General features: G+C 36.5%; 1 protein-coding gene across 6 annotated transcripts in view; it reads right to left on the minus strand.

Moving 5' to 3' along the window:
• The window catches only part of ECPAS (Ecm29 proteasome adaptor and scaffold), a 101,372-nt gene that overhangs the window by 61,908 nt on the left and 25,743 nt on the right, over window positions 1-13,721 (minus strand). For 5 of the 6 annotated variants that reach the window (XR_005020442.1, XM_036856743.1, XM_036856746.1 and 2 more), the window contains 4 exons: window positions 11,872-12,002; window positions 3,428-3,544; window positions 2,468-2,586; window positions 1,160-1,309 (listed from right to left, as the gene is read on the minus strand). Coding sequence is in view for 5 of the 6 variants with exons in the window: in XM_036856743.1 (XP_036712638.1) it covers window positions 1,160-1,309; window positions 2,468-2,586; window positions 3,428-3,544; window positions 11,872-12,002 (517 nt within the window). In the remaining variant the exon portion in view is untranslated. Of the gene's footprint in view, window positions 1-1,159; window positions 1,310-2,467; window positions 2,587-3,427; window positions 3,547-11,871; window positions 12,003-13,721 lie in introns of those variants that run through there. The other variant, XM_036856747.1, reaches the window with a different exon arrangement.

Below are 13,721 nucleotides of genomic sequence, written 5' to 3' on the forward strand. Positions count from 1 at the left end.
GGAGAGCAAAAAGGAGAGGAAAGAAATCGTACAGCGTGAACTCTCGTGGCTGGATGGAGGGACAGACAGGTGATGTGGAGCCCCCCATGCCATGCTCATAGCGTATACTGCATTTTTGGTCAGGGAAGAAATGTAATGAAAGCAATACGTTAGAAGAATATCTCTGGCAGCAGGACAACCTAGAAAAGGAGCAGGCTGGAAGCAGATGACAACGTGGGCACTACGCCAGGAACCAGAGCTAGAGTAAACAGCTCCTGACTTCAAAGAGCTCCCAATCTATTAGGATGGGATAAGCCAACAACGCAATAAAAGCACAAACTGGCACTTCAGATGGGTGCTTAGCCTTATGAGGACAACGAAGAGTCCTGTGCCTAGGGCAGGGATTTAGTCAGAGACAACAGAACTGGCCTCTAAGCTAGTTTGTGAGGCTTTTTCAAAGTGGTTTTCCTGGCTGTCGTTTCCTGTTGTTTTCTTTCTTTCCTTCTTCCTTTCTTTCTTGATGGGGAAGCATTCTAAGCAGAGAAAACTGTCTTCTCTTAAAATGTAGACAGGCAAGGAGATACAGAGTACATGAAATGCATGAGTGCATGTAATGACTGGAAAATAACAGCCCAGGGATTTTAAGGTGTCACCTGATAAAATCTGTGTTTTAAAAATCAGGAAACTCTGTGGCAGTGTAGAAAGTTTTGAAGAAGAGCAGCTGGTGAGAAAGTCATGAAAAGAGCTGAAAAGAGCCGAAACTAGATGGCAGCAGTGGGAATGGTTCCAGGACACAGGGAGGCGGAGGAAGGAGGTCTTACGGAACTGATACCGCAGCAACGAGGAAGAGAAAGCTAGGGGCAATTTATAACTGAGCGCCTACAAGGCTAAGAGAATCATCACAGCACTGATGGTAGTTAAAGAAGAGAAACTATGTTTACTGGGAAGCCTGATTTCAGCTTGGACGGGCCACGTCTGAAAGCACAGCAGCAGCTCCACACCCATAAGGTCAGTAAGCAGCGGGGCTGGAGTTCAGAAGAGGTCAGGGCTGCAGCAAAGCAAACCTGAGACACTCATTTTCAAGAGAAAGTTGAATCACTGAAAAGAGTACTCGACTGCACACAGTAAAAGCAATCAAGAACAAGGTTGCTTTGTTTTGTTTTTATTTTTTTTAACTTACCCATAAGGCATCAAAAGGACATCGAGCATGAAGTCCAAAAGCAGCTGCACAGTCTTTGGTTTCTCAGCAAGGTTAAACGGAGAAGCTGATTTTGATGATTCAACAGGGTATTTCATGTGAAAAAGGGTTGGTATTAAAAGATGCATTAAGCTGAAAAAACAATTACATTTATTGCAACTATTTAAAAAATAAGGTTTTTTTATACATGCAAATAACAGACAAAACCAAAAAAATAAAAATCACATAACAAAAAGTAGCAATTGTACCAAGGGCCATTCATTTTCAATACCACTAATTTGCAAAGTCCTAATCTAGGGAGTGGCCTAGATTTCATTCTTATTTCTTTCTTATTAAAAGCTCAGGATATTGAGTAATAAGTGACATTTAGCCAATCTGGCTCACCACTAAAAACACCTGAGAAAAATGTACATAATATGGGATCAGTGTTAATATCTATTACCACAAGAGATTTAATATTAAACCTTAGGTAAAGTTCAACTTATAACATGTCCTGTCAATCATTTTTTTCCTTTCCACATTTAATTAAAAATAAAGTCATTCTAAATCTAAAGAAATTAAACATCAATCAGGTCAATATTTGGAATACAATATTAAATTTCCACTGTGTGAATTTAAGTAACACAGATTCTTTTCTTCTTTCACTATACCTGTTGCTATTAAAACATGAAAATTTCAAAGTGTTTACAATGTCTATTAATTTTACTTGTAAATATCTGTATTACAATCTTTTAAAAATGTTTATGCTCTAAAAAGTGAAGTGAAAACATGATTTAAATCCATCTTTCCTCCACAACTTCTTTTCATGGTTGTCACCACAACAGGGCTAGGTAGGATACAGAAGTTTTGAGCTAAGCCTAGAAACTAAGGATGATATTCCTTTTCACCTCTCCAATTCCCATATTAATACAAACGAGTAATTAGTTCCTTAAGAAAACTGCTCTGAAACTTTATATCCCCCAAGACAGAAATGTCTGATGAAAAGCATATTAGATCTCAAATTTTTGCAATCACAGAAAATCAGTTGCTTCAAAATAACTAACCGAAATAAAAATGCATTTAGATTGAGAAAAATGTTAGTTCTACACATTTTTTGATATGCTCACAAGAAATTTTATAATTTATAAAATTAACAAAACAGTAATGTTGAGGTAACACAGAACTGTCAACTCAAAGAGCTCAACTCAAGCCTTTGTATTTGCCCAAGTGAAACCAAATGTGTGGATCTATTTTTGAATGGCAGCTGTTGACTCTCACAGGTGGGCAATAAGGTAACTGAGGAAAGCATACCTGTCCTGCTGGGGCTGAGGCTTCCCTTCCATGGCAGTAAGAAGTGTAGGAGCCAGCTCACATTGTTTTTCCACTGGTAGGCGAGGATAGCCCATCTTAACATAAATTATAGTAAAATTCTAATGCAACAAGAGAAACTCAAGTAAGTATGAAAGAAATACTCTAGGATTTCAACAAAAACACATGACTAATAACCTAGGCAGCTTTGTTACAATAAAGAAATTGAATCCTCCTTCCTCATGTTTATCACCTGTTTATTACAGCTTGACCAACTAGTATATCTCAGGAAGAACTCCAGCCCCACTTACTCAAAATGCTTACTTTTAAGATGGGCTTCATATGAGAGAGCATGATCTAGTCTAAAGCACTTATATGTATATCAAATCATCACATTGTACACTTTAAATGTATACAATTCTATTTGTCAGTTATGCCTCAATAAAGCTGGGGAGAAAATAAAGTACTCATATGTGCAATTACTTTTCACTGAAAAGAAAAAAGTAATCATTTGACTTACCTAAAGCTACATACTACACATCGGTATCAGCTCTCCCAGTTTGTTACATTAATCCTTTCAAGCTAAGAGGAGACCCCATGTTAAATCCTAGGCTGCCATTTCCCAACTGGTCAATTACTAAAATAACCTTCTCTTTCTAATTCAGACTGACCTCTCATAATCTTTTACCAAGAATCAATCATTCTTTTGTAAATCAACATACCTGACAAGTCATTACACCAACATTCCTTTGCCCTGTGTAAACGGCCATACATTATCCTGTTCCTACCATTTCCTCCAGATCAATACTCAGTGGAAAACAGTGGTCCTTTTGAAGACAAACACCTCATGTTTCATTTAGTCTAAGGTGAAATTCTAGGCTGGCCAATATACTGACGAGATCTAATAAATGTTATGAAAGAAAACTTACTGTAAGTCAGAAAATATTCCAAGATAACACTCACTGTGACAAAGGAAACTGCAGCAGGGTCCTGGTACTGAACCAAGAGTGTCTCTACTGGGAGCTGTATCTTGGGGCGGCTTTTTATACGCTTATTCAGATGGACCAACAGTTCCATTACCTAAAATACAGGAAGATATGAACTGAAATTACTGATCATATCTTAAAAACGAATTCATTTCTCAGATATTACTTATTTTAATGAATAGTAGCTACTTTGTTCTCTTAAAGGAGGTAAATTTGACATCCCAGAAAGGGAGTATACAATATTAGAATCTTGTTCCAAAATGCTATCCCCAAGAATCCATGCACCAGATTTTTAGTAGTGAATTTATTTTTACAATGTCCTTTAGTTGATTAAACTTGAGATTCCAGATGCGCCTACACTGAGGCACAGTCCCCCAGAAGACCTGTGAACAAACGATAGCAACACACCATGCTACAGACTGAATGTCTGTGTCTCCCAAAATTCACGTTTTAAAGCCCTAAACCCCACTGTGACGGCTTTGGGAGGTAAACAGGTTTGGAGGAGGTCGGGAGGTGGGGTGCCCACGATGGGATGGGTGCCCTTCAAAGGGGATGAAGGTATCAGAGTTCTTCCTCTCTCTGCCGTCTGAGGATAAAGCAAGAAGACAGCCCTCCGTACACCATGAAAAGTTCCCGACGAAGAGCCTGACCATGCTGGCACTCTGATCTCGGACTTCCAGCCTCCAACACTGTGAGAAACAAATGCTGTTTATGTCATCCAGTCTGTGGTATACTGTTATAGCAGCCCAAACTAACTAAAATACAACATGAACACTACAGCAAGAGAAATATACAAGGTACTGAGAGTTTCAGGAAGAAAAAGTATCTACTAAGATCAAGGAGGACTTCCAGGAGGAACTGACAGGAAACTAAGTCCCAAAGAGCAGATGAAATTCCAAGCAGAAGATCAGTTATAAGAAGGTATAAGAGGTCTAAAAGAACATGGTGCACTGCATCTGACTGAAACACAGAGTGGTAAGAGATAAAAGCAGGACCTAGATTACAAAAGGATTTGGGTAAAATGCTGAGAAATTTTTACTTTATTTTGAAGATCACCTGATTCTACTGAAAAGTTTTAAGTAAGTAATATCAAGCTTCCTCTCCTTTAAGTGGGAAAAGACAGAAATAGAGGTCAACAAGTCAACAATACCCATGGGTGGAAAGGAAGCTACAGAGGTTTACGTCAAATGACCCCAAGCTTACAATAAAAGTGGGATTATCTTGCTAAGAAAGGAGCATTGAGATATAAGATTTTTAGAAAGCCTCACCTAAAGACTCAAGAATTTAAAATGACTATTCCAGAGGGCCAGGCTTACACTATTCTCCATCACTTCTGAAATTTGAGCTCTAGCTTCAAAGCAAGTATTAAGGAGAGCTGTAGGGATGTTCACAGCAACAGCAAAAGTTCAAAGTTATCTACAGCAATCACGAAATAAGTGAATTTTAAAAATAACAACAAATCTAAAAATCAATGTTTGTTAAATGAGTGATAAGAAGAATCGTAAAATAGCTGACACTTATTGAGCAGTTTCCACGCAGGACAGCTCTTTGCATTCCTTATCTCATCTGATTCTCACAACAACTGGAGAGCTGCTACTGTCATTCCCATTTTACCGGTGAGGAAGCAGAGGCTCAGGAAGTGAAGTTAACTTGTCCAAGGTTACTGAGCCAGCAAGTGGCATAGTCAAGATCTGACTCCAGAATCCATATTTTTAACCTTATCAGACACTGACAGTTGAGCTTAATTCAGCTAAAGTGTCTGTCACTGTGAGACACCCTTGGGAGCCCTGATACATTACAAAGACCTAGAAACTTGCATGACCACACATACCTCACCCAACTAACTACTTAATTTTCTTCTAGCAATATTATCACCTTAAATATTGACTCATTTCCTAAATTTGGTTACCCACTGCCTGCAATCCTCTATAAACCCATAAAAATTAAGAAATCCGCTGAACCAGTCCTTCTCCCAGCTAAACTGACAACACTTAACCTCTGTCAGTAAGCCTACAGAATTACCAGCCTCGGGTATATAGTATTTTGTCCCTATCAGTTCCCCTTATTACTCATTCATTTATATTCATTTACTCATTAGTAAACTTTTTAATTGAAGTATAACATATAGCTGAAGTGCAAAATTGAGAATGTATGGCTTAATAAATGTTCACAAAGTAAACACACCTTTGTAACCACCAGAAGTACAAAGGCCCTGCACCCCACTCACTAACCCCTCTTCCTGACTTCTAACACCATATTTAAATTTATATAAATGGAACAAATAGGATGAACTCATGTGTTTTTCATTCTATATTATATCTGAGATTCATCCACGTTGTTGTTCACTTTCACTGCTCTAGTAGGAAAAAACCAGAATTTATCCATTCTCCTATATCATGATAGATATAAGATTATTTCCAGTTTGGACCATTATGAATAATGCTATGAACATTCTTAGCTATGTCTTTTGGTGCACATGTATACACACTTCTGTTGTATACAAACCCAGGACTGGAAATGCTTGGTCATGAAGTATACATATGATAAGCCTTAGAATATTTCCAAACAGTTTTCCAAAGTGGTTATACTAATTTACACTCCCACCAGCAGTGGTCAGTATTTAATTTTTACCTATTCTAAGAAGTCAGAATATACAAGGTCCGCTGTAAAATAGAATTCTACATAAGATATCTCATTTTCCTTAAAATAGTGATATGACAGCAGAAGTCTAAAACTTATTTCTCTTGGGAATTCCCTGGCAGTCCAGTGGTTAAGACTCGGCGCTTTCACTGCCATGGGCCAGTGGCTGATCCCTGGTCGGAGAACTAAGATCCCACAAGCCACGCGGGGCAGCCAAAAAATAAATAAATAAAAAATAAAACTTATTTCTCTTTCACCCAATTTATCCACAAATTATCAGCTACTTTACGGGTATCCTGCTTAAGCCTAACAAACATTATGAAACTGACAGTCAGGGGCCCTAAAATTACATAACTGAAAGTCAATACTAAATTAATCCCTAGTGTCATTGACTACAAAATTTTACACACTGAAATTACTTATATGTAAGCTTTTATTAAAAAATACTCTGCTTTCACATGACAGTCTTATTTTATATGGTAAAAAATGGTCTAATAATTGTAACTGCATTCTAGATTTGTGATCAATATCTATATCCTTTGTTTTATTAACAATTATATAATAACCAGAACTCCAATTATCGTATTGGTTCTATTTGCAAGAGGTATTAGTATGAGTACAGGACTGTACAAATCATGAAAGTCTGACCAGGTAGCTATATTTCAAAGTAAATAAAAGTCTGACCAAGTATCTATACTTCAAAACAAATAAAAGGAAACACACATCAAGCCTACTACCAGGACTCAAAATAACATGCAGGCAAAATTATGTTATTGCTTTCAGACATTCTTTTATCCTCAACTTTCATTCACTGACCCTTCATGTACTGAATTCACTTTCATACATAAGCTAAAGAATGAACATGTTTGCCATCACGTGAAGGCAAAGCCTGGCAGAAATCATTTAGTCTTGGAATTATCTCGCATGTGTAAAGTCCCTTGTTATTCATGTGATACAAAGCAAGTTATTTAACTTCTCTGAGCCTCAGTTTCTTCCTAGATAAAATGGGAATCAAATGAGCACCTATACCCCACAGAGTTGTTAAATGAGTTGTAATGAACTGAGACAATGTCCACATAGGCATTTAACGCTTTGCACTATTATCATTTTCTGAATCACTTTCCCCCATTTGCAGAAATCAAATGATAACATTCCACAGGCTATTAAATGGAAGGATATGTCAGAGTCTAGCATACTGCTTAGAATGTAAACAGGTGTCTCAGCTGTTAGATCTCTTTTCCCTTATTCCAGAAGTTTTCAAACTTACTTAACAACAAAACCCCTTTACCAAGAGAAATCTGATATGTAAAAAAAGCAAACAAAATTAGTATTTTACAATATAAATTAAATATACAAGTTCACAATGATTATATCTCTATTACTTTATTCTATTTTCTTGCTTTTTAAAATTATAATAGAAAAACACATTTATTACAATAAATTAAGTGAAAAATCATAATTATCCCTTTTCCCTAGTCCATTCATAGCCACTTGAAGACACCAGTATTAATATTTTGGTGTTCATCTTCACATCTTTCTCTGTATCCACAAAAACTTCTACAAACATATTTACATCTTTATTTTTTTTAATAGATCTTTATTGGAGTATAATTGCTTCACAATACTGTGTTAGTTTCTGCTGTACAACAAAGTGAATCAGCCACATGCATACATATGTCCCCATATCCCCGTCTTCTTAAGCCTCCCTCCCATCCTCCCTATCCCAACCCTCTAGGTCATCACAAAGCACTGAGCTGATCTCTCTGTGCTATGCTGCTGATTCCCACTAGCTATATCTTTAGATTTTACTTGTTTACTTTTTACAAAAATGAGCTATATATCATTCACGTTAGCACAGAGTCCGCTTTGTTTCCAGTTAAAAATATATAAGCTTTTTAATTTAGACCTAACTCATTCTTTGTAGTAGTTGCATAATATTCCATGGGATTCAAAGTTGTTTTTTAAAAATCATCTGTACAACTCATCACTCAAAGTAAACACATTTTTGTATATTTCCTTCAAGCTTTTTGTAAAAAGGTTAGAAAAATTCACCAACAGATCAAAGTCAGCATTATTTGGAATATGAGAAGAAAATCAAAGGAAAATTTCTAGGGAACAACCTAGTAAGAAATAAAAAGAAATAAGAAATATGGGGGGGCTTCCCTGGTGGCGCAGTGGTTGAGAATCTGCCTGCTAATGCAGGGGACACGGGTTCAAACCCTGGTCTGGGAAGATCCCACATGCCGCGGAGCAACTAGGCCCGTGAGCCACAATTACTGAGCCTGCGCGTCTGGAGCCTGTGCTCCGCAACAAGAGAGGCCGCGATAATGAGAGGCCCCGCGCACCGCGATGAAGAGTGGCCCCCACTTGCCACAACTAGAGAAAGCCCTCGCACAGAAACGAAGACCCAACACAGCCATAAATAAATAAAATAAATAAAATAGTGTTAAAAAAAAAAAAAAAAAGAAATATGGGGATATATGTAAATGTATAGCTGATTCACTTTGTTATAAAGCAGAAACTAACACACCATTGAAAAGCAATTATACTCCAATAAAGATGTTTAAAAAATAAATAAAGGACAACATGAAAAATAAATATAAATGAAAAAAAGAAGAAAAACGAAATAAGAAGGTAATTACTATTTCTAGTAAGAAATATAAGGGTAGGGGGAGAAGGAAGAAATCTGAACAAGATAAAATAATTTACTTGATGGTAACTGAGTAAAACATCTTGTTTACTTAGATACAAATTAATGATTGAAATGTTAAGAATGTGGATAGAATTGCTTGATTAATCATTATATTAAAACAGAATATAGGTTATCAAACTCTTAAACAGAAAATGTGTGGCAGGAAGACGAGGGAAGGGAGAAGAGGGAGAGATGGAGAGAATGAGAACAGATGAAGTGATGAGAAAGGTTAATAACCGGAACAACTGATGTACATGCTCTCAATCCAAACCTCAAAAAAAATGTGACATTTCAATTATATTGATGAAGATATGCAGCTAAAGTAAATAAGGTTAAGACTGCTGGCTGGGGCAAAGATTCCTCAATCTAACTTACACCAAAGGAAAACACTGGCTACAACACTAGTCTTAGACGATAGAGGTACTGGGGAAAGAAATCTTAAATGAGATTTGAAAGATAAGAAAAGTATGTAATATAATACAAATTACTAAGAAACACAAGATCTTAAACTTGTGCATCAAAACAAATCAAGGAGGCGCAAGAGGGAGGGGATATGCAGATATATGTATGCAGATAGCTGATTCACTTTGTTATACAGCAGCAACTAACACACCATTGTAAAGCAATTATACTCCAAGAAAGATGTTAAAAAAAAAAAAAATAAGGACACTTTAAAAAAAAACGCATCAAGGTGAAATTATTAAAACTAAAAGGAAAATCAGAAAAACTACAACAGCAGCAGGAGATTGTAATTCACTATTAATTTACAACAGTACTGGAAGACAGGTTTCTTGAGAAACGAGAGCACAGTGTTGAGTGTCCTATCCACACACTGAGCTCCATATTCCACCAATAGGAAATATTTTTTTAATCTTATGAATAGTTTTTATGAACATCAGAAATAATATGCTTTAAAAGACTAGAACATTTGCTCACTGTGGTTTCAAATCAGAATGCAGTAAAACCAGACAAATTTTACACTATTTTGAAACCAAAAACAATGTTCTTATCAACTAATTATTAGGTCAAAAATAAAATAACCTAATACTGCTCACCAGTGTAACTATGGGGTATAACCAAAATAGTAATCAAAGAGAAATCCGGAAACTGAGGTCGTTTTCAGTTCTGTTTTTCTGTTATCTCACCTTAATGAAGTCACTTAATCATTCCAAGCCTCAGCTTCATCTATAAAATGGAAATAACACCTACACCTCACATAATCTTGTGAGTATTTAGGTGATTAGCATTTTTCCTGGCACATAACGACCTTTACCATTACGTACTTTACAAACTGAAATCTTATGTGAGAAAAACATACCAAAGGAAAACATAAAAAGGAATAATGTGAATAAAAATAGAAGAAAAATACACTTTAAAAAATTAATATAAAAGCTCTTTTTCCTTTTAAATTGGCCCATTAAAAAAAGCAAACCTTTGGTAGTAACAAAAAAATTAGAAACAAGAATGGAATTTCTCCACTTGAATGGTAACAGAATATTAAGAATAATAGTATGATAGGCGTGAATACTATACAACTGAACATATAAAGTAGATGGTTAGAGATGATTTTCTACAAAAGATAAAATACAAGGAAACATAAAACTCCTAAGTAAATAAGTTTAAAAAAAAAAACCCCTAATGAAAATACTCAGCCTAGAAGCCTGGACTAATGCAAAAACTTCCTTCTGTTTACTCCCCTTTTCTCCACTGCAAGTCTTTCTCCACCCCACAGCCAGAATGATTATGTCACTACCACCAATACCCTTCCAAATGGCTGCCACTGGAATCCCCAGGCCTGAACTCCTATCACTCTTCCTCTGGTGCACAGGGTGCATCTCTGTGGCCTTCTTCAGTTCCCTGAAGGTTTTACACTCAGTTCCAGCTCAGAATCTCTGCACAGGGCCTTCTCTGCCTTTAGTGGTCTCCCCATCTCTATGCCTGGCTACTTCCTACACACCTCCCTTACACCCTATACTTAATTTAAATCAAGTCCCCAAATATATTATTTCATACAATCCTTTTCCATCTTAGCATTTATTGCCATTTTAACTCTATACTCTTTGCCTTATTGTTTAATACTCGTCTCCCCAAGTAGACGTTTCTTTCCTTCACCAACGTATCCCTAACACCTGGCATATAGAAGGTACCCAGTAAATATTTGCCAAATAAATGATGAGACTGATGAAGCTAAATAAGGAAACAGAAACCAACTCATGAAGGCCTTTTATACCTAGTTATTCTTAGGGTAAGAAAAGGCCATAGAAGAGTTTTAAATAGGAGAATGACGTGATCAAACACGTTATCTATCTTAGCAAAGCAGTATTAACAACAGGCATGTCAAATACATGACAAGAATGCCCTATTCCTTCCTGTAAACAAAACAGACATTCTTAAAGATACTCTTTCTCCACTGAACTCAAATCAGCCCTCAGAATCCCTCTCAGGGCAGACCTCCGGGAAGGTCACGGCCAATCAATTACAGTGGCTCAAGGATTGAAACCTGATGATAGCTCAAAAACCCAAAGGTCTAGTATAAATACACGAGAAGACAAATGAATTATTTTAAAGGTGAAGCGTCCAAATGTCCCATGTAGAACATTAGGTTAAAAACGAAAATCTTGATTTGACAGTTACCCAGCTTTTACTAACAGTTCTTCAAAAAATTCTAAAACAGGAGCTATACAACAGTATCTTGCTTTTAAAAACATTTCTTTTGCTTACTTTTAATTAAGGCCATATTCACAGTCAGCCAATGATTAAAGAATATTTTTGACCCATTACCACCTGACTTTCATATTGGACTCAAGGGCATAGATTTTAGATCAGACCTCCATACATTCCAGAATAATTATCTCAATTATGTTATCCAGTACTGATGCCAAGTGTACAGCTGGAGCTAAATGCAGCTGTGCTAAGCATACAAAAGGTACTTTTAAATCATGGAAGCTGGTCCTAGACTTACTGTCCATTTTGAAAGGCCTAATTGGGATCATGAAGCTAGATTTCAATAATGGGAACAGAAAACTCACTTCATAAAATACATCCATTTATTCACTATTTAATTCCCCCAACTGTCCCAGCATGCTTACCTTTTTACGTACTCCTTCTTGGGTGCTGGACAGCTTGAGCAAAACAGGAGGAAGGAATTTAGATATAATATTCTGTAATTGTTCATCTGTTTCAGCATGGCCAAGTCGTAAAAAGACTCGTTCAAGCTGATCTACAATATAAAAAGAGAAAAGGAGAACTTAGCAAATCAAACAGAACTAAGACCAAACACTTTTATAGCTTAATCCTTTTTTCTATACTGCAGATCCTTCAGCCAGAACTTTAACCATAGCTAGCCCTGTATGCAGATGATTTTGACACAGCAATGAAACAACACTAAAAAGGTTTACTAGCTAATTATACTGTCTTACAACTGTCCTGATCATTTAACCTCTAGAAGAGAGGAAAACAAAGACAAGAATAACAAATTTCTCTCCTATATAAAAGGTTATTCAGTTTTTCTAAAGGATTTGGATACCAGAAAAGATACAAAAGCTTTGAAGAAATCACCTAGACCTAGCTAGCAGAGCCATGCAGGAGAACTTTAATCAGATACCAGGGATAATATTATATCTTTGGGGAAACCATCTTACTGATGAAATTTCTTCAAAGACAGAATCACTGCCCATTACTGTTGGAATTAGCCAACCAGAATGTGAGAGACAAATTTCCACCAAGAAAGCCACTGAGAAACATATTAACACCAAAGGGATGCTCTCAGCAAAACCCAGGCAACTACAGAACAATCAACTAACACACTCAGAGCTTCTGTCTCTTTAATCAATACATTGCAGGGGAGGGGGAGAGTGCTGAGGTGAAAGGGGAACCTACCAACGGCAAATGACTGGATACTTGATTTTTTTTTAATTATTGTTAATTTTTTAGGTGTTACAAATGGTATTGTGGTTATGTTTGTTTTTTAGAGGTTCTTACAAAAATTATCCGTAAGTGATTAGGAAGCATTCTAAGGAGCTGGAAATGTCCTCCTACATCTCAATCTGAGTGATTACACAGCTATATACATTTATAAAAATTCACAAGCTCTATCCTTTCATACTTTCTACTGTATCTATTATACCTTAATTTTAAAATTTAAAAATAAAAAACAAAAAAATGTATTTAAAGGAGTCCTTTTTTTCAGAGATAAAGACTAAAATATCTACAGGTGAAATAACAGTTACTTAGATTTACATCAAATAACCAGGGGTGTACTGGAAATCTGCTAAGAGTAAATTTCAGATGTTCTCACCAAAAAAAAAAAAAGGCAACTGTGAGAAAAAGACATCTTAATCAGCTTGACTGAAGTAATCATTTCATTATGTATATGCATATCAAATTATCACATTGTACACCTTAAATATATATAATTATTTCAGAAACTAAAAATAAATAAAAATAAAGTCATGGCCTCATTCAGGTCCTCATTTTAAAATAAATAAATAATTGGGGGTGCTGGGGTGAGGAATGGGGAGGGGCCATGTAAGTGAAACCAAGATTGGTCACTAGCTGATAACTGTTCGAGTTATGTGATACTGAGAATTTGTACTTCTGTATATGCTTGAAATTTCCATAATAATTTTTTACAGGAAGAGATATATATACACATATAGATATAGATACATAGATATAGATATGTCTCTCCAGAGGGAGCCTAGAAGCAGTCACAACCTGGCACAACCTAGTAGCCACAAGCACACCCAGCACCCGGATCTTGGGCTTTTAAACACCATTCTCCAGTAAAAGGAGCCGGACTCTTGGGGGAATGGCTGATTCTAGGGCTGAGGCAGGGAAAAAACAAGATGAACCTGAAGCATCCTGTAGGGCCAGAAAGGGAACAGGGCCTGATAAGTCAAAGGGATGCAGGAACCACCCTGAAAGAGCTCCATTATGG

Source organism: Balaenoptera musculus, chromosome 6, assembly GCF_009873245.2.
Source record: "Balaenoptera musculus isolate JJ_BM4_2016_0621 chromosome 6, mBalMus1.pri.v3, whole genome shotgun sequence".
In the NCBI taxonomy this organism is placed as follows: Eukaryota; Metazoa; Chordata; class Mammalia; order Artiodactyla; family Balaenopteridae; genus Balaenoptera; species Balaenoptera musculus.